General features: G+C 42.7%; 1 protein-coding gene across 1 annotated transcript in view; it reads left to right on the top strand.

Annotated features, from left to right (window-relative positions):
- The window catches only part of LOC120066606 (protein unc-119 homolog A-like), a 106,528-nt gene extending 93,240 nt beyond the window's left edge, over positions 1 to 13,288 (top strand). Inside the window, exon 5 of the mRNA XM_039018030.1 lies at positions 13,023 to 13,288. Coding sequence (XP_038873958.1) covers positions 13,023 to 13,135 — 113 coding nt within the window. The 3' untranslated portion in view covers positions 13,136 to 13,288. The remainder of the gene's footprint in view (positions 1 to 13,022) is intronic.
- The last annotated feature ends 7,428 nt before the right edge of the window (positions 13,289 to 20,716 follow it).

Genomic DNA, 20,716 nt, shown 5'->3' with positions numbered 1-20,716 from the left:
AAAGAGGAATATAATAATAAGAATCGAATGGAGTTTCCCATCTCCCCATTTGGAGTATTTCTGGTGCAGCACAGATGGTGTGACAAAGGCATTTCCTAAAAGACCTGCCAACTTTCTTTGTTAATTTTAAGGTTGGAATCAACATGCACTACCTCCAGCAGGCAGAGAGGCAAGAATGATTAGTCCGCCAGCTCAGGGACAAGCTACACTTTTAACACCCCTGTGTAATGTTCAATGGAATTGCATTGCTGGACTTCTTGAAACTAAATGTATTTGTATTGTAAAAATGTTTTATTTATAAAAGGAAATGTATGGTTTAAACCTGTCTTTCATGTTTATTTGTTTTAGCTGATAGTGATAATTCTTTAAGTGTTAATACATTTGTGTATGTATCATTAAGCTTTTATGTATGTGTTATGAATGACCAAAGGTGTCTGACTCTATATTAAGTACAGCGTCATATGATACAAGGCATGTATGTATGTGATCTGACTTTAAAGTAAGTACAGTGTCATGCGATGTAGAGTCTTTATGGATGTGTTTTGAATGACTGAAGGTGTCTCACTTCAATCTAAGTATTACAGAACACTACATAAAGTGTCAATAAATAGGTTATAAACGTTCTTCTGATTCATGAAGGACAGCCACAAAATCATAATTAGGGCTTAATTCTGGCCATTTCCACAATTTTTCTTCTTGAAATTGTATTTGAAACCTAACACTAGCTAATGAAGGACAAGTTTGATGAGTTTGTCCACCAGACCTTCCGCGCATTTGGGTGGAAGTGTCTGGGAATGAGATTAGGTGTAATGTGACTAACATGACTTCACTTTAGAGTGTGTGCCATTGTCCAGCACAACATGTCACCCTTTTATTAAGGACATGTTTATATCATATTTGACATAAGTGAGTTATGTCACATTTGACATTGGTGATTATGTCACACAGTTATGCCACATTTATGAACCCTTCATAAAGCATGACATACAGTTATAGATGTTTTGTATCACATGTCATACTTATGAAGGCATTATGAAGCCTTTATAAGCTGAAAGTAATTTAAAACGGGATCAAATATGGTCATCTAGACACTTTCTATTTTTATATTGCTACTATTCAAATAATAATTTCAGTGTACCATTTCTACCTTCTGTATCCTGTGACATTAAACTTAGATTTTATATAGTATGTGTTTACCAGAGACAGTAATGTGAAGAACAACATGACTTGCACCAAAGTCAGATTAGGATATAGGCCAAGGACTAGATAAAGTGTATTTCTACCTGGAGTTTTTGCTTATTGTAGGCTACTGCTTTCGCCACTTTTAGTCTTGAAATCTTCATTTTTTTACTGCATCATCCTACTCTGTTTAGCACATGGCCTTAAAGAGATGGGTGGGGCTAAGGCTTAAGAGGGTGTGAACGAGGTTGAATGAGTGTAAACAAAGAAGAGCTCTCTAGTACAAAAACATTCAAGGGCCATTTTCTCAAAAGTGGGGTTACAAATTTCAGAGCAGCATTACTTTTCAATTGTTCCTTAACTGTAGTGCATTTTATATAATTTTGAAGCTCTGAGTCAGTACTTTTATCCAATGTAGATAACACCATTTCAAATTTTGGAACATAAGACCGTAAAGAGATGGTCGGTCATATTTGGCCTTGTGTTTTAGGTTATTGTCCTGCTGAAAGGTGGATTTGTCTCCTAGTGTGTTGGAAAGCAGACTGAACCAGGTTTTCCTCTAGGATGTCACCTATACTTAGCTCCATTCTGTTTATTTTAATCCTAAAAAACTCCCTTATCCTTGCGATTACAAGCATACCCATAACATGATGCAGACATCTATGCTTGAACAACAGGTGCAAGGATCTATGCTTGAACATATGAAGAGTGATGTGTTGTGTTGGATTTGCCCCAAACATAAGGCTTTGTATTGAGGACATAAAGTACATTTTTTGCCACATTTTTTAGAGTTTTACTTTGGTGCCTTATTGCAAACTGTATGCATGTTTTGGAGGGAAAAAAATCAGTACAGGCTTCATTATTTTCACTCTGTCATTTGAGTTCGTATTGTGGAGTAACTAGAATGTTGTTGAGTCATCCTCCGTTTTCTCATATCACAGCCATTAAACTCTGTAACTGTCTTAAGGTCATGATTGGACTCATGGTGAAATCCCTGAGTGGTTTCCTTCCTTTTTTTATATTTCACCTTTATTTAACCAGGTAGGCTAGTTGAGAACAAGTTCTCATGTACAACTGCGACCTGGCCAAGATAAAGCAAAGCAGTTCGACACATACAACAACACAGAGTTACACATGAAATAAGCAAACATACAGTCAATAATACAGTAGAAAAAAATACATTAAAAAAAGTATTTATACAGTGTGTGCAAATGAGGTAAGATAAGGGAGGTAAGGCAATAAAATAAGCCATAGTGGCGAGGTAATTACGGTATAGCAATTAAACACTGGGGTGATAGATGTGCAGAAGGCGAATGTGCAAGTAGAGATACTGGGGTGCAAAGGAGCAAAATAAATAAATAAATAAATAAATACAGTATGGGGATGAGGTAGTTGGATGGGCAATTTACAGATGGGCTATGTACAGGTGCAAGGATCTTTGTGCTGCTTTTACAGCTGGTGCTTGAAGTTAGTGAGGGAGATAAGAGTGTCCAGCTTCAGCATCTCCAATCCAGCGATTTTTGCAGTTCGTTCCATTCATTGGCAGCAGAGAACTGTAAGGAAAGGCGGCCAAAGTAGGAATTGGCTTTGGGGGTGACCAGTGAAAAATACCTGCTGGAACGCGTGCTACGGGTGGGTACTGCTATGGTGACCAGTGAACTGAGATAAGGTGGGGCTTTACCTAGCAAAGACTTGTAGATGGCCTTGAGCCAGTGGGTTTGGCGACAAGTATGAAGCGAGGGCCAGCCAATGAGAGCGTACAGGTCACAGTGGTGGGTAGTATATGTGGCTTTGGTGACAGAACGGATGGCACTGTGATAGACTGCATCCAATTTGTTGAGTAGTGTTGGAGGCTATTTTGGAAATGACATCACCGAAGTCGAGGATCGGTAGGATAGTCAGTTTTACGAGGGTATGTTTGGCAGCATGAGTGAAGGATGCTTTGTTGCGAAATAGGAAGCCAATTCTAAATTTAATTTTGAATTGGAGATGCTTAATGTGGGTCTGGAAGGAGAGTTTACAGTCTAACCAGACACCTAGGTATTTGTAGTTGTCCACATATTCTAGGTCAGAACCGTCCAGAGTAGTGATGATGGACGGGCAGGTGCGGGCAGCGATTGGTTGAAGAGCATGCATTAGGTTTTACTTGCATTTAAGAGCAGTTGGAGGCCACGGAATGAGTGTTGTATGGCATTGAAGCTCGTCTGGAGGTTAGTTAACACAGTGTCCAAAGAAGGGCCAGAAGTATACAAAATGGTGTCGTCTGCGTAGAGGTGGATCAGAGAATCCCCAGCAGCAAGAGTGACATCATTGATGTATACAGAGAAGAGAGTCGGCCCGAGAATTGAACCCTGTGGCACCCCCATAGAGACTGCCAGAGGTCCGGACAACAGGCCCTCCGATTTGATACACTGAACTCTATTTGAGAAGAAGTTGGTGAACCAGGCGAGGCAGTCATTTGAGAAACCAAGGCTGTTGTCTGCCAATAAGAATGTGGTGATTGACAGAGTCGAAAGCCTTGGCCAGGTTGATAAATACGGCTGCACAGTATTGACTCTTATCGATGGCAGTTATGATATTGTTTAGGACCTTGAGCGTGGCTGAGGTGCACCCATGACCAGCTCTGAAACCAGATTGCATAGCGGAGAAGGTACGGTGGGATTCTAAATGGTTGGTAATCTGTTTGTTAACTTGGCTTTCGAAGAACTTAGAAGGCAGGGTAGGGTAGATATAGGTCTGTAGCAGTTTGGGTCTAGAGTGTCTCCCCCTTTGACGAGGGGGATGACCACAGCAGATTTCCAATCTTTGGGGATCTCAGACGATACAAAAGAGAGGTTGAACAGGCTAGTAATAGGGGTTGCAACAGTTTCGGCAGACAATTTTAGAAAGAGAGGGTCCAGATTGTCTAGCCCAGCTGATTTGTAGGGTCCAGATTTTGCAGCTCTTTAAGAACATCAGCTATCTGGATTTGGGTGAAGGAGAAATCGGGGGAGGCTTGGGCGAGTTGCTGTGGGGGGTGCAGGGCAGTTGACCGGGGTAGGGGTAGGGGGAAAATGGTTATTGAAATTCTCAATTATAGTGGATTTATCAGTGGTGACAGTGTTTCCTAGCCTCAGGAGTGGGCAGCTAGGAGGAGGTTCTCTTATTCTCCATGGACTTTACAGTGTCCCAGAACTTTTTTGAGTTTGTGCTACAGGATGCAAATTTCTGTTTGAAAAAGCTAGCCTTAAAAAAAAGCTAGCCTAACTGCTTGTGTATATTGGTTCCTAACTTCCCTGAAAAGTTGCATATCACGGGAGCTATTTGATGTTATTGCAGTACGCCACAGGATGTTTTTGTGCTGGTCAAGGGCAGTCAGGTCTGGAGTGAACCAAGGGCTATATCTGTTCCTGGTTAAAAAAAAATTAATGGGGCATGCTTATTTAAGATGGTGAGGAAGGCACTTTTTAAGAATAACCAGGCATCCTCTGCTGACGGGATGAGGTTAATATCCCACGATACCCGGGCCTGGTCGATTAGAAAAGCCTGCTCGCTGAAGTGTTTTAGGGAGTGTTTGACAGTGATGAGGTGTGGTCGTTTGACCGCAGACCCATTACGGATGCAGGCAATGAGGTAGTGATCGCTGAGATCTTGGTTGAAGTCAGCAGAGGTGTATTTGGAGGGCAAGTTGGTTAGGATGATATCTATGAGTGTTCCCGTGTGTACGGATTTGGTGTTGTACCTGGTAGGTTCATTGATCATTTGTTTGAGATTGAGGGCATGAAGCTTAGATTGTAGGATGGCCGGGGTGTTAAGCATGTCCCAGTTTAGGTCACCTAGCAGCACGAGCTCTGAAGATAGATGGGGGGCAATCAATTCACATATGGTGTCCAGGGCACAGCTGGGGGCAGAGGGTGGTCTATAGCAAGCGGCAACAGTGAGAGACTTGTTTCTGGAAAGGTGGATTTTTAAAAGTAGAAGCTCGAATTGTTTGGGCACAGACCTGGATAGTATGACAAAACTCTGCAAGCTATCTCTGCAGTAGATTGCCACTCCGCCCCCTTTGGCAGTTCTATCTTGTCGGAAAATGTTATAGTTAGGGATGGAAATTTCAGGGTTTTTGATGGTCTTCCTAAGCCAGGATTCAGACACGGCTAGGACATCCAGGATGTCAGAGTGTGCTAAGGCAGTGAATAAAACAAACTTGGGGAGGAGGCTTCTAATGTTAACATGCATGAAACCAAGGCTTTTACAGTTACAGAAGTCACCAAAGCTAGGCGCGGCTTGGCCTGGATTAACCTCTACATCACCAGAGGAACAGAGGAAGAGTAGGATAAGGGTACCGCTAAAGGCTATAAGAACTGGTCATCTAGTATGTTCGGAACAGAGAGCAAAAGGAGCAGGCTTCTGGGCGCGATAAAATAGATTCAAGGCATAATGTCCAGACAAAGGTATGGAAGGATGTGAATACAGTGGAGGTAAACCTAGGCATAGAGTGACGATGAGAGAGATATTGTCTCTAGAAACATAATTTAAACCAGGTGATGTCATCGCATGTGTGGGAGGTGGAACTGAAGGGTTAGCTAAGGCATATTGAGCAGGGCTAGAGGCTCTACAGTGAAAAAAGACAATAATCACTAACCAGAACAGCAATGGACAAGGAATATTGACCTTAGGGAGAAGCATATGGAGCCGAGTGATCATAGGGGTCCAGTGAGTAGTTAAGCTGGCTGGAGACACGGCGATTCAGACAGCTAGCGGGCCAGGGTGTCACGTTCCTGACCTATTTCTGTTAGTTTGTTGTATGTGTTAGTTGGTCAGGACGTGAGTTTGGGTGGGCATTCTATGTTTTCTGTTTCTATGTTGGTTTAAGGGTTGCCTGGTATGGCTCTTAATTAGAGGCAGGTGTTTTGCGTTCCTCTAATTGAGAGTCATATTTAGGTAGGTTGTTTCACAGTGTTCGTTGTGGGTGGTTGTCTCCTGTGTCAGTGTTTGTGTTCTGCACCAGATAGGACTGTCTCGACTTTCACATTTGTTGTTTTTGTATTGTTGTAAGTGTTCACCGTTTATGTTCAAATTAAACATGTTGAACACTAACCGCGCTGCATTTTGGTCCTCTCCTTCATCTCAGGAAGAAAGTCGTTACAGAAACACCCACCAAACCCGGACCAAGCAGCGTGGCAACGGGCAGCAGCAACAGCAGCAGCAGTACAAGGAGGAATGGACATGGGAGGAGATTCTGGACGGAGAAGGACCCTGGGCAGAGCCAGAGGAGTGTCGTCGTCCCAAAGCGGAGCTGGAGGCATCAAAAGCAGAGAGGCGGCATTATGAGGCGCTTGCAAGGCAGAGTGGCTGGAAACCCGAGAGGCTCACCCAAAAATTTCTTGGGGGGGGGGCTAAAGGGGAGTGTGGCGAAGTCAGGTTGGATACCTGAGCCAACTCCCCGGGCTTACCGTGGAGTGAGAGGGCGTCGTACTGGTCAGACACCGTGTTATGCGGTAAAGCGCACGGTGTCCCCAGTACGCGTGCTTAGCCCAGTGCGGGCTATTCCACCTTGCCGCACTGGGAGGGCTAGGTTGGGCATCGAGCTGGATGTCATGAAGCCGGCCCAACGTATCTGGCCTCCAGTACGTCTCCTCGGGCCGGCGTACATGGCACCAGCCTTACAGGTGGTGTCCCCGGTTCGCCTGCATAGCCCAGTGCGGGTTGTTCCACCTCGCCGCACTGGCAGGGCTACGGGGACCATTCAACCTGGTAAGGTTGGAGAGGCTCGGTGCTCAAGAGCGCGTGTCCTCCTCAACGGTCCGGTATATCCGGCGCCACCTTCCCGCCCCAGCCCAGTACCACCAGTGCCTACACCACGCACCAGGCTTCCAGTGCATCGCCAGAGCCCTGTTCCTCCTCCCCGCACTCGCCCTGAGGTGCGTGCCCTCAGCCCGGTACCTCCAGTTCCGGCACCACGCATCAGGCCTATAGTGCGTCTCAGCCGGCCAGAGTCTGCCGTCTGCCCAGCGGTGCCTGAACTGCCCGTCTGCCCAGCGGCGCCTGAACTGTCCGTCTGCCCAACGCCGTCTGAACTGTCCGTCTGCCCAGCGCCGTCTGAGCCGTCCGTCTGCCCAGCGCCGTCTGAGCCATCCGTCTGCCCAGCGCCGTCTGAGCCATCCGTCTGCCCAGCGCCGTCTGAGCCATCCGTCTGCCCAGCGCCGTCTGAGCCATCCGTCTGCCCAGCGCCGTCTGAGCCATCCGTCTGCCCAGCGCCATCTGAGTCATCCGTCTGCCACGAGCCATTAGAGCCGCCCGTCTGTCCCGAGCCATTAGAGCCGTCCGTCAGTCAGGAGCCGCTAGAGCCGCCAGCCAGTCAGGAGCTGCCAGAGCCGCCAGCCAGTCAGGAGCTGCCAGAGACGCCAGCCAGTCAGGAGCTGCCAGAGACGCCAGCCAGTCAGGAGCTGCCAGAGACGCCAGCCAGTCAGGAGCTGCCAGAGACGCCAGCCAGTCAGGAGCTGCCAGAGACGCCAGCCAGTCATGAGCTGCCCTCCAGTCATGAGCTGCCCTCCAGTCATGAGCTGCCCTTCAGTCATGAGCTGCCCTTCAGTCATGAGCTGCCCTTCAGTCATGAGCTGCCCTTCAGTCATGAGCTGCTCTCCAGTCATGAGCTGCCCTCCAGTCATGAGCTGCCCTCCAGTCATGAGCTGCCCTCCAGTCATGAGCTGCCCTCCAGTCATGAGTTGCCACTCAGTCCGGAGCTGCCACTCAGTCCGGAGCTGCCACTAGTCCGGAGTTGTCCCTCTGTCCTGAGCTACCTCTCTGTCCTGGGCTACCTCTCTGTCCTGGGCTACCTCTCTGTCCTGAGCTACCTCTTTGTCCTGAACTACCTCTCTGTCCTGAGTTGTCTCCTCTATTGTAGAGGGGAGTTGGTGAAGGTTCCTGGACCATGGTCGGGGGCGAGGGTCGCCACTCAAGGGACGCTAAGGAGGTGGACAAAGACAAGGGTGGAGTGGTGCCCTCGTCCACCGCCGGAGCCGCCACCGCGGACAGATGCCCACCCAGACCCTCCCCTTGAGTTTTAGGGGTGCGCCCGGAGTTCGCACCTTGAGGGGGGGGTTCTGTCACGTTCCTGACCTGTTTTCTGTTGTTTTGTATGTGTTTAGTTGGTCAGGACGTGAGCTGGGTGGGAATTCTATGTTGTGTGTCTAGTTTGTCTGTTTCTATGTCAGCCTAGTGTGGGTTCTCAATCAGAGACAGATGGTAGTCGTTGTCTCTGATTGAGACTCATATATAGGAGGCTTGTTTTGTGTTGGGATTTTGTGGGTGTTTGTTTCCAGTCTCTGTGTTTGTGTTCTGCACCAGATAGGACTGTCTCGACTTTCACATTTGTTGTTTTTGTATTGTTGTAAGTGTTCACCGTTTATGTTCAAATTAAACATGTTGAACACTAACCGCGCTGCATTTTGGTCCTCTCCTTCATCTCAGGAAGAAAGTCGTTACACAGGGCTAGCAAGCTAGCAGAAGGGCCTTAGAGGTACGTCGCGACGGAAGAAGTCTGTTGTAGCCTCCTTGTGCGGTTCTGTCGGCAGACCAGCCGTGATGGATTAGTAGGGTTCCGTGTAGTAAAGGTGCCAAGTCCAATTGGCAAAATAGGCATAGTGGCCCAAGAAATTGGCCGATAGACCTATACAGCTAACAGTCCGATATGTTCTAGACAGCTAGCGGGCAGCGGCTAGTAGGCTAGCAGATGGGCATTCAGGGAACGTCGTGACGGAGGGGCCTGTTGCAAAAAGAACCCTCGGGCAGATTACGTCGGTAGTCCAGTCATGATGGATTAGCAGGGCTTCGTGTAGTAAAAGGGGTCCAGGCCAATTGGCAAAATAGGTATTGTAGCCCAAGGAGTGGCTGATGGACCTCTTCAGCTAGCCGGGAGATGGGCCTAGCATGGGCTAGCTCCAGGCTAATTGGTGCTTGCTTCGGGACAGAGATGTTAGCAACTCAGATTGCAGATAGCTAGCTGCGATGATCCAGGTGAAAAGGTTCAGAGCTTGCGGTAGGAATCCGGGGATATGGAGAGAAAATAAGTCTGGTATTGTCTGGTTTGAATTGCTTTGTGCAAACTGGCGAGAGATTTCCGAGCTAGAGGTTAGCTGATGACCGCTAGCAGTGGTTAGCTGACTACTAGCTAGTAACTAGTTAGCTGGCTAGCTTCTGTTGGGGGATTCCGGTTGAAAGTAAAGAAAAATACTTTAGAAAGTAGCAGATCCATACCACATTGGGTGAGGCTGGTTGCAGGAGAGTATATTGAAGTTGAGGTTTAGGAAAAATTTAAAAAAGATATGCGAAGAAAAAAGATGTAAAAGATATATACACGGGACATGACGAGGACAAAGATGTCTGACTGCTACGCCATCTTGCATTCCTCTCCGGCAACTGGGTTAGGAAGGATGCCTGTGTTTTTGTAGTGACTGGGTGTATTGATACACCATCCAAAGTGTAATGAATAACTTCACATGTTCAAAGGGATATTCAATGTCTGTGTTTTTATATTTTTAACCAATCTACCAATAGGTGCCCATCTTTGTGAGGCATTGGAAAACCTCCTTGGTCTTTATGGTTGAATCGGTGTTTTAAATTCACTGCTCGACTGAGGGACCTTATAGATAATTGTATGTGTGGGGTACAGAGATGAGGTAGTCATTCAAAAAATCATGTTAAACTCTATTGTTGCACACAGTGAGTCCATGTAACTTATTACGTTACTTCTTAAGCACATTTTTCTTCCTGAACTTATTTAGGCTTGCCATAACAAAAGGGTTGAATACTTATTGACACAAGACATTTCAGATTTTCATTTTTTATAAACATGTCTAATAACATAATTCCACTTGGACATTGAGGGGTACTGTGTGTAGGCCATTGGAACACAATCTAACTTGAATACATTTTAAATTCAGGCTGTAACACAACAAAACGTGGGAAAAGTAAAGGGGTGTGAATACTTTCTGAAGGCACTCTATTCCTATTCTGTTCAGAGTTTAGAGAGAAAATATAATTGGATATTAGCTATAATCCAGGCTGGTTAATGAGATGTATGTCTGTTGAATTTGAAAAAAACACCCTCACTCGGCCCCGCCCCACCTTCTCAGCCAGTCAGGATCCGCTAGTCCATTGTGGGCATGGTATACTGCATGCTTTTTATTGAACAGTATATGCGATATAGTATGCAACGATGAGTACAAATTATGCAGTTTAAGTATGTAGTACGCTAGTATGGGTATTCGGACTCAGCCACAGTGTTGTTATGTGGTGATTTTTATCTGTTTGGTAATTAAAAACCCAATAATGTTGTTGGCCCATCAGACCCGTGAACATTGTGGGAATAACAAAAACATGAACACCACACAAGGGTTACAGTTATTTTCAATTGCTAACATGCATTGGTCAAAACTGAAGTCACATTGTCAAAACTCTTCACACAGTCAGCGAAAAAGAAGTGTTTGTGGAAAAACTGTGAACCATTTTTCATTGCTTTCACACAAAATACATTCAATGACCACATTCTCCGAAATCCATGAACTCTTTTTTCATTCATACTCCACCACCTGCTCAACTATATTTATTTATTTATTTATTTCACCTTTATTTAACCAGGTAGGCAAATTGAGAACACGTTCTCATTTACAAGTGCGACCTGGCCAAGATAAAGAAAAGCAGTTCGACACATACAACAACACATAGTTACACATGGAGTAAAACAAACATACAGTCAATAATACAGTGAAAAATAAGTCTATATACAATGTGAGCAAGTGAGGTGAGATAAGGGAGGTGAAGGCAAACAAAATATATATATAAATAAATAAAAATATAAAAAAGGCCATGGTGGCAAAGTAAATACAATATAGCATGTAAAAAAAACACTGGAATGGTTGGTTTGCAGTGGAAGAAAGTGCAAAGTAGAGATAGAAATAATGGGGTGCAAAGGAGCAAAATAAATAAATAAAATATATATTTGCAGCACGTTTTCAAATGCTAATACACTGTTTGCAAAACTGTTAAAAACACATTCAAAACAGAATGATGGCAAATGTCTTGCATTTCTGCAGCAACCAGATTGAAACATAGAAAATCTCACAAAAATATTTCATCGTTCCAAACACAACTGATTGCAATTTCATCTGAAAGCCTACCCAAGTGTCCTTTTTTTAGTCTCGTTACCAAACAGACAAAAGAGTACGGCTTCGGGATGATTTAGTTTGGAAACATGGATCAAGGAAGACAGGTTAGTGGGGAAAGAAGAGTGGCAGGGAGAGGGAAGACCAAGAGCGGTGGTCTCTGATGAGATAAGGGGCACAATTATTGACCATGTTGAAAACCATGGTCTCTCTTTGACAGAGGCCGGTTTAAGGGTGCAGCCAAATCTGCAGCGTTCAACAGTTGCATCTATAGTACGAATTTTCCGGCAAAACAAGAGGTGAGATGTGCATCCTTCAATGATAATTTAACTACATATTACAGTAAAATACAGTATGTTCACATTTTTGTTCAGTATGTTCACCCCCGCTAAACACTAGTCTCAACCTCAACAGTGAAGAGGTGACTCTGGGATGCTGGCATTCTAGGCAGAGTAAAAAAAAAAAAGCCATATCTCAGACTGGCCAATAAAAAGAAAATATTAAATGGGCAAAAGAACACAGACACTGGACAGATGAACTCTGCCCAGAAGGCCAGCATCCCGGAGTCGCCTCTTCACTGTTGACGTTGAGACTGGTGTTTTACGGGTACTATTTAATGACGCTGCCAGTTGAGGACTTGCGAGGCACTAGACACTCTAACGTATTTGTCCTCTTGCTCAGTTGTGCACCGGGGCCTCCCACTCCTCTTTCTATTCTGGTTAGAGCCAGTTTGTGCTGTTCTGTGAAGGGAGAAGTACACAGTGTTGTACGAGATCTTCAGTTTCTTGGCAATTTCTCGCATGGAATAGCCTTCATTTCTCAGAACAAGAATAGACTGATGAGTTTCAGAAGAAAGTTCTTTGTTTCTAGCCATTTTGAACCTGTAATTGAACCCACAAATGCTGATACTCCAGATACTCAACTAGTCTAAAGGCCCGTTTTATTGCTTCTTTAATCAGAACAACAGTTTTCAGCTGTGCTAACATAATTGCAAAATTGGTTTTCTAATGGTCAATTATCCTTTAAAATTATAAACTTGGATTATCTAACACAACGTGTCATTGGAACACAGGAGTGATGGTTGCTGATAATGGGCCTCTGTACGCCTATGTAGATATTCCATAAACAAATCTGCTGTTTCCAGCTACAATAGTCATTTACAACATTAACAATGTCTACACTGTATTTCTGATCAATTTGATGTTATTTTAATGGGAAAACATTTACTTTTCTTTCAAAAACAAGGACATTTCTAGGTAATCCCAAACTTTTGAACGGTAGTGTACTTTAGTACAGATAATAAAGGGAAAAGGTGTTATTCTTATTCTATAATGAAATACTGATTTATGTGAAAAAATCATTCACACTTCAAAGAGAAAAGTTAATCATTTATGTAATGCTCCCTGTTGTTAGTGTTTTGTAGGTCAGTGTGTTATGAGTGACAATGTATGCTTTCTGAGTCAGAATTGTTGCCAGTGTTATGGTCGAACGAGCTTATTTTGAGACATGTACAGTATGAAGTGTTTAGTTGGTTTGAGTGAGTTTTAGAGGTGAGATTAACTGTTTGGCCAAGATGCATGTTGGTAATGCAGACTGTGTGAAGAGTTTTGAAAAAAGTGGCTTCAGTGTTGACCGATGCTTGTTAGCAATTGAAAAAAAACGAATATATATAATGTGTTGTGTCTCTGTCGCTCCCTGCAGTGCGAGAGATGATCCTGCACCCGTACAAGACACAGTCCGACAGTTTCTACTTTGTGGACAACAAGCTGGTGATGCACAACAAGGCAGACTACTCCTACAGTGGCAGCCCATAGAGGATGGAGGACCAACCAGGCTCCTGCAGACAGACAGACAGAGGGACCATGTTTCTCAGTGGCACTGTTAACAACCCACTGATCCCATGCTCTCATCCTCCCTCTCAGCCCTATGGAAAAGCCACAGAAACACCACTGAAGAGACCCAACTCGAACCCAGTTGCTGTGTGTGTGTGTGTGTGTGTGTGTGTGTGTGTGTGTGTGTGTGTGTGTGTGTGTGTGTGTGTGTGTGTGTGTGTGTGTGTGTGTGTGTGTGTGTGTGTGTGTGTGTGTGTGTGTGTGTGTGTGTGTGTGTGTAGCTTGTCTGTCAGAGCCTGGGAACACATGCACAAACACACACAAAACGACAGAGGCAATAAGACCAGCAAGTTTCTGTATAGGACCAGTAGAGGCTAGAGAAGAAATGTGTGTGTGTATATTAAACGTCTCTGTATATTTATTCTGTGAATGTGTGTACAAGTCTGTATGTTTGTTGTGACTGTGTGTGCGCGCACGCGTGCATGAATATATGTGTCTGTCAGTGTGTACAACATGTGAGTCTAAAACTTTATAAAATGAGTTAACTGATTTTGAAAGGTTTTTCAGTTATACTCTTCGTCCATCACAATAACTCAGTTATACTGCATAATATCATATGACTGGTAAATATACATAGATTTGACATCACATGTCATGGTAAATCACAGGTAAATATACATCTACATTTCACTTTATATTTTATGTTTATCAACAATAGGGAATTTTTATGGAACTTTATGGACAGAGGACTTTCCAAATACAGTTAAAACTAGTTAATTTGGTACAGTGCCTTCAGAAAGTTTTCACAACCCTTGACCTTTTTCCACATTTTGTTGTGTTACAGCCTAAATTTTAAATTGATTACATTTAGATTTTGTGTCACTGGCCCACACACAATACCCCATAATGTCAAAGTGGAATTATGTTTTTATAAAATTTTTACAAATGAATAACCCTTTTGTTATGGCAAGCCCAAATATGTTCAGGAGTAAAAAATGTCTTAACAAGTCACATTAGTTGCATGGACTCTTTGTGCAATACTAATATTTAACATTATTTTTGAATGACTACCTCATCTCTGTACCCCACACATACAATTATCTGTAAGGTCCCTCAGTCGAGCAGTGAATTTCAACCACAAAGACCAGGGAGGTTTTCCAATGTCTCGCAAATAAGGGCACCTATTGGTAGATTGATTAAAAAATACAAAAAGCAGATATTAAATATTCATTTGAGCATGGTGAAGTTATTAATTACACTTCAGATGGTGTATTTTTTAACCTTTATTTAACTAAGCAAGTCAGTTAAGAGCAAATTCTTATTTTCAATGACAGCCTAGGAACAATGTGTTAACTGACTTGTTCAGTTATTTTTTTTTTTACCTTGTCAGCTTGTGTGATTTGATCTTGCAACCTTTCAGTTGTTAGTCCAACACTCTAACCACTAGGCTACCTGCCACCCTGCCCCATGTATCAATACACCCAGCCACTACAAAGATACAGGCTTCCTTCCTAACTCAGGTGCCGGAGAGGATAGAAACCGCTCCGGGATTTCCCCATGAGGCCAATTGTCACGGCCGTTTAAAGGAGTGGACCAAGGTGCAGCGTGATTTGCATCCATTCTTCTATTTATTAAACGAAGAACACTTAACAAACTCACAAAACAACAAAACGAAACGTGAAGCCAACGTAGTGCTCACAGGCAACTAAACAAGGACAACATAAAACACCAGACATAGAATGCCCACCCAAACTCACGGTGACTTTAAAACAGTTACAGAGTTTAATGGCTGTGATAGGAGAAAATGGAGGATGCATCAATAACATTGTAGTCACTACACAATACTAACCTAATTGACAGAGTGAAAAGAAGGAAGCCTGTACAGAATATAAATATTCCAAAAGATGCATCTTGTTTGCAACAAGGCACTAAAGTAATTCTGCAAAAAATGTGGCAAAGCAATTAACTTTTTGTCATGAATACAAAGCGTTATGTTTGGGGCAAATTCAATACAACACATTACTGAGTACCACTCCATATTTTCATGCATAGGGGTGGAGGTATCGTGTTATGGGTATACTTGTAATCATTAAGTACTGAGGAGTTTTTCATGATTAAAAAGAACAGTCAAAATCCTAGAGGAAAACCTGTTTCGGTCTGCTTTCCTCCAGACACTGGGCGATGAATTCACCTTTCAGCAGGACAATAACCTAAAACACAAGGCGAAATATACACTTGAGTTGCTTACCAAGACGACATTGAATGTTCCAGAGTGGCCTAGTTATATTTTTGACTTAAATCGACTTGAAAATGGCTATGTAGCAATGATCATCATCCAACTTGACAGAGCTTGAAGAATTTGTGCAAATATTTTACAATCGAGGAGTGCAGAGCTCTTAGAGACTTAACTAGAAAGATACAGCTGTAATCACTGCCAAAGGTGATTCTAACATGTATTGACTAAGTGGTGTGAATACTTATGTAAATTAGATATTTCTGTTTTTCTTTTTCAATAAATTTGCAAACATTTCTAAAAACATTTTTTCCCTTTGTCATTATCGGGTATTGTGTGTAGATGGGTGAGAGAAAAAAAATATTGAATCCATTTTGAATTCAGGCTGAAACTCAATGTGGAATAAGACTAGGGGTATGAACACTTTCTGAAGTCACTATATAAGATAGCCAATAGATTGGTAGTGTATCCATTCAAAACACAATTATTATATTTACCATATGTACAGTACCAGACAAAAGTTTGGACACACCTACTCATTCCAGGGTTTTCCAGTATTTTTACTATTTTCTACATTGTGTAATATTAGCGAAGACATCAAAACTATTAAATAACACACATGGAATCATGTAGTACCTAAGTAAGAAGAATAGACTTGCTTGCGCCAAGAAACACGAGCAATGGACATTAGACCGATGGAAATCTGTCCTTTGGTCTGATGAGTCCAAATTTGAGATTTTTGGTTCCAACCGCCATGTTTTTGTGAGACGCAGAGTATGTGAACAGATTATCACTGCATGTGTGCTTCCCACCGTGAAGCATGGAGGAAGAGGTGAGATGGTGTGGGGGTGCTTTGCTGGTGACACTGTCTGTGATTTATATAGAATTCAAGGCACACTTAACCAGCATGGCTACCACAACATTCTTCAGCAATACGCCATCCCATCTGGTTTGCGCTTAGTGGGACTATCATTTGTTTTTCAACACAACAATGACCCAACACACCTACAGGCTTTGTAAGGGCTATTTGACCAAGAAGGAGAGAGATGGAATGCTGCATCAGATGACCTGGCCTCCACAATCACCCGACCTCAAAGCAATTGAGATGGTTTGGGATGAGTTGGACCGCAGAGTGAAGGACAGCAGCCAACAAGTGCTCAGCATGTGTTGGATCTCCTTCAAGACTGTTGGAAAAGCATTTCAGGTGAAGCTGGTTGAGAGAATGCCAAGAGTGTGCGAAGCTGTCATCAAGGCAAAGGGTGGCTACTTTGAAGAATCTAAAATCTAAAATCTATTTTGATTTGTTTAACACTTTTTTGGTTACTACATGATTCCATATGTGTTATTTCATAGTTTATGTCTTCACTATTATTCTAGTGTAGAAAATAGTAAAGTAAAGAAAAACCCTTGAATGAGTAGGTGTGTCAAACTTTTGACTGGTACTGTATATCAAGAATTTTGCACTGTTCCTTAGCAATCATTTAATTAAAGCACAACACCTTAGTTTATCCATTGTCATCATGGGAGAAAAACGAACATTTTACAACGTTACCATACCAGCAGACCTGTCCAGTCAGTCTTTGTTTTCACACATTTGTGTTAGGTTCTGTAAATGTTACAACTGTGTTATTATCAGCACTATGACATTGGGGCTAGTTCAGGGCTTCAGGATTTTCCTTTCAGGTAATTTAGAAAATCACTTTGAGAATGTTCAGAAGTTTCTTTGTTATGAAACGTATTGCAAAAGGATTCATATGTAGCAAATATTTTGGATACTTTTCTCCCTCTTTCTTTCTCTTTCATTCTTTGCACGTCTGTATTATCTGAGTTCCTCTTACTCTCTTTTTTTGTCTTTCCCACATCTCTCCGTTCCTCCTCTCTCTCTCTGCCTCTGTCCCTCTCTCTCTGCCTCTCCCTCCCTCTCACTCTCTCCCACTGTCCCGACACATCCATCTCGGTCTCTCACGTTTCCCTCCTCTCTTTCTATCAGAAACACATTCCAGTGTGTTAAGCGGCATACAGGTGTCATGTTCCTCCAGTAAGATAAAATGGATGAACTGGAATGACCACGTTAGTGAAACAAGTTCAACAGATTTTGTGATTCATTCATGTAAAATGATTTAGAAAATTAACTGATAAATATGTAATGTTTTTGACCATTCTATTGCCAGTCTGGGTGAACCAAAAATACATAAAGTTTTCCGTGAATTTGTTTAATAATTATTTGAAAAAATGATTACAGGTTTTGTGTGTGCGTGTGTGCATGCGCACATGCGTGTATAGTGTATCTGTATTTGTAGCTGATGCTGAAGTTGAAAGTCAAAGTTATGTGACCTGTCTGCACAGATTCTCTAGATACAGTACAGTACCTCTAGATACAGTAAATAAATGTGATGTAAAAATCTCTGAGCAAAGAGCAGAGTTTGCAGTGTTACTTGATTAAAAATAAACAAGAGCATGAATGGTATATTATATACAACATATTCATTTTATTTATTAATTTGACAGGGACAACCCAGCAAACCAAAATTGGTTCTGTGAAAGCTCCCAGAAAATAGTTCTCATAACACAAAATCTGTTTGCCTGATGTTGCAAGAACGTTCCCAGAACGTTGCTCTCACGTTTTGTAGTGGCAGTATGTTCTAAAAGCATTACTGGTGTTATAACATTACCTGGAAACCCAATGACAACATCTGTGGTGGTTATCACAACATTTGAGTGAATTTTAGGAGAATATTCCCAAATATATTTAATTGAAACATTTTCTGAAAAACAACAATGTTTTGTTATCAAAAACATTTTCCTAATGTCACAACTAATGTTCTGGGACTGTTCCCGGTTTTCTGGGAATGCAAATCAATCAACATTTCTGTAAATGTGCCAGATTTAGACTTCTGGCTAGTTTTCAACTGTAGTTCCTGGGCAGATCGATATACACTGCTCAAAAAAATAAAGGGAACACTTAAACAACACAATGTAACTCCAAGTCAATCACACTTCTGTGAAATCAAACTGTCCACTTAGGAAACAACACTGATTGACAATAAATTTCACATGCTGTTGTGCAAATGGAATAGACAACAGGTGGAAATTATAGGCAATTAGCAAGACACCCCCAATAAAGGAGTGGTTCTGCAGGTGGTGACCACAGACCACTTCTCAGTTCCTATGCTTCCTGGCTGATGTTTTGGTCACTTTTGAATGCTGGCGGTGCTTTCACTCTAGTGGTAGCATGAGACGGAGTCTACAACCCACACAAGTGGCTCAGGTAGTGCAGCTCATCCAGGATGGCACATCAATGCGAGCTGTGGCAAGAAGGTTTGCTGTGTCTGTCAGCGTAGTGTCCAGAGCATGGAGGCGCTACCAGGAGACAGGCAAGTACATCAAGAGACGTGGAGGAGGCCGTAGGAGGGCAACAACCCAGCAGCAGGACCGCTACCTCCGCCTTTGTGCAAGGAGGAGCACTGCCAGAGCCCTGCAAAATGACCTCTTGGTGTTCACCAAGAGGTCTTGGTGAACACCAACAATCTTGGTGTTCTCTGGCAAATGCCAAACGTCCTGCACGGTGTTGGGCTGTAAGCACAACCCCCACCTGTGGACGTCGGGCCCTCATACCACCCTCATGGAGTCTGTTTCTGACCGTTTGAGCAGACACATGCACATTTGTGGCCTGCTGGAGGTCATTTTGCTGGAACTGTCAGCTAAGTGGTAATAAACTGTGGTAAAAGGCTTCAGGAGATAATCCAGATTAGTGTGTATGTATGTGCGTTAGTAATAGAAGGGATAAAAATAACGGTTTTGTATATGCACGTCAGAGATCTCTCGAGAATGAACACTATTGTTAATTTGGACACGGGTCTATGTCTATTTTATGCAAATAAGGATCTTACATATTCTTAGAAAAGGACAGAGTGTTTGTTTTGTATAATTAAATTGGTTAATGAACATATAGGAAACAAATTCCTTCATCAACGACACACATCGCAGGGTTCACGGGGCACTTGTTGGGGACATATTCATTAATTTCTCAATAACCTACCTACACACCACAGTGAAATAAGAAAATAGGGAGTAGTTGTATTTCATGTCTGTGCATGATCCAATAACAGTTAAAAAGCTGAAGAATGAAAAATCAGGGGATTTAGACACGGAAGCATCTTACATTTTAAGTTGAGAATTTATCAATAAACCAAGAATGGTTTGAATAAATTGTGTGAGCGGATCAAGTAATTTGGTGTCACTCTAAAGCGGAAAGGTGGAATAAACGAGTCAGGAGTATGTTTTCTTGATTGAGAGACAAGAGAGCAATTTTTTTCCTGCCAGGCAAAGTCACACATCATAAGCTCATTGCTATGGATGTATTCAAATAAATCTTAACTGGAAAACAGCTTAAACAAATGCAAATGAAGCTACTTTGCTATTATTCTGGCAGCACTTTTGAAGTGACTGTAAATTAGCCGTAGTTGGCTAGCTAGCAAGCAAGGGATGAGAACGTTGCCAGTCAGTATGGCAATGGAACATTTAGAACAAACGACTCGGTCGTGTCGCCCGCCCTGTCTGTACAGCACTTTGAGATATCAGCTGATGTAAGAAGGGCAATATAAATACATTTGATTTGATATAGATACAGAACAAAATAACGAACGACTTGGTCGCGTCTCTAGCATCCCTAGATTTGTGTCAGGACTATATCTTATGGAAGGATGAAATACTACGAATAAATTCATCAAAATAATGTTTGTTTTCACGCCCTGATCTGTTTCACCTGTCCTTGTGATTGTCTCCACCCCCTCCAGGTGTCGCTGATTTTCCCCAGAGTATTTATCCCTGTGTTTCCTGTCTCTCTGTGCCAGTTTGTCCTGCTTTTTGCTATTCTCCTTTTTCTAGTCCTCGCGGTTTTGACCTTTGCCTGTTTCTGGACTCTGTACCCGCCTGCCTGACCATTCTGCCTGCCTTGACCACGAGCCTGTCTGCCGTTCTGTACCTCCTGGACTCTGATCTGGTTTTGATCTTTTGCCTTTCCATGACCATTCTCTTGCCTACTCCTTTTGGATTAATAAACATTGTAAGACTCCAAGCTTCTGCCTCCTGTGTCTGCATCTGGGTCTCGCCTAGTGTCATGATAGTTTGTAATGAAAATTTGTCACTCATTATTTGAATATGTTGGTAACCCGTTGTATAAAAATGATAATGCCCTTGAAGCCGGTGTTTGTTGAATATATTGACTTTGTCTCAGGCCTAACAACCACCCATGCCAATATACACTGCTCAAAAAAATAAAGGGAACACTAAAATAACACATCCTAGATCTGAATGAATGAACTATTCTT

Source organism: Salvelinus namaycush, chromosome 21 (assembly GCF_016432855.1).
Source record: "Salvelinus namaycush isolate Seneca chromosome 21, SaNama_1.0, whole genome shotgun sequence".
Classification (NCBI taxonomy): domain Eukaryota; kingdom Metazoa; phylum Chordata; class Actinopteri; order Salmoniformes; family Salmonidae; genus Salvelinus; species Salvelinus namaycush.
Note: the sequence above shows the minus strand (reverse complement) of the source record. Positions and strands in the feature narration are given on the sequence as shown.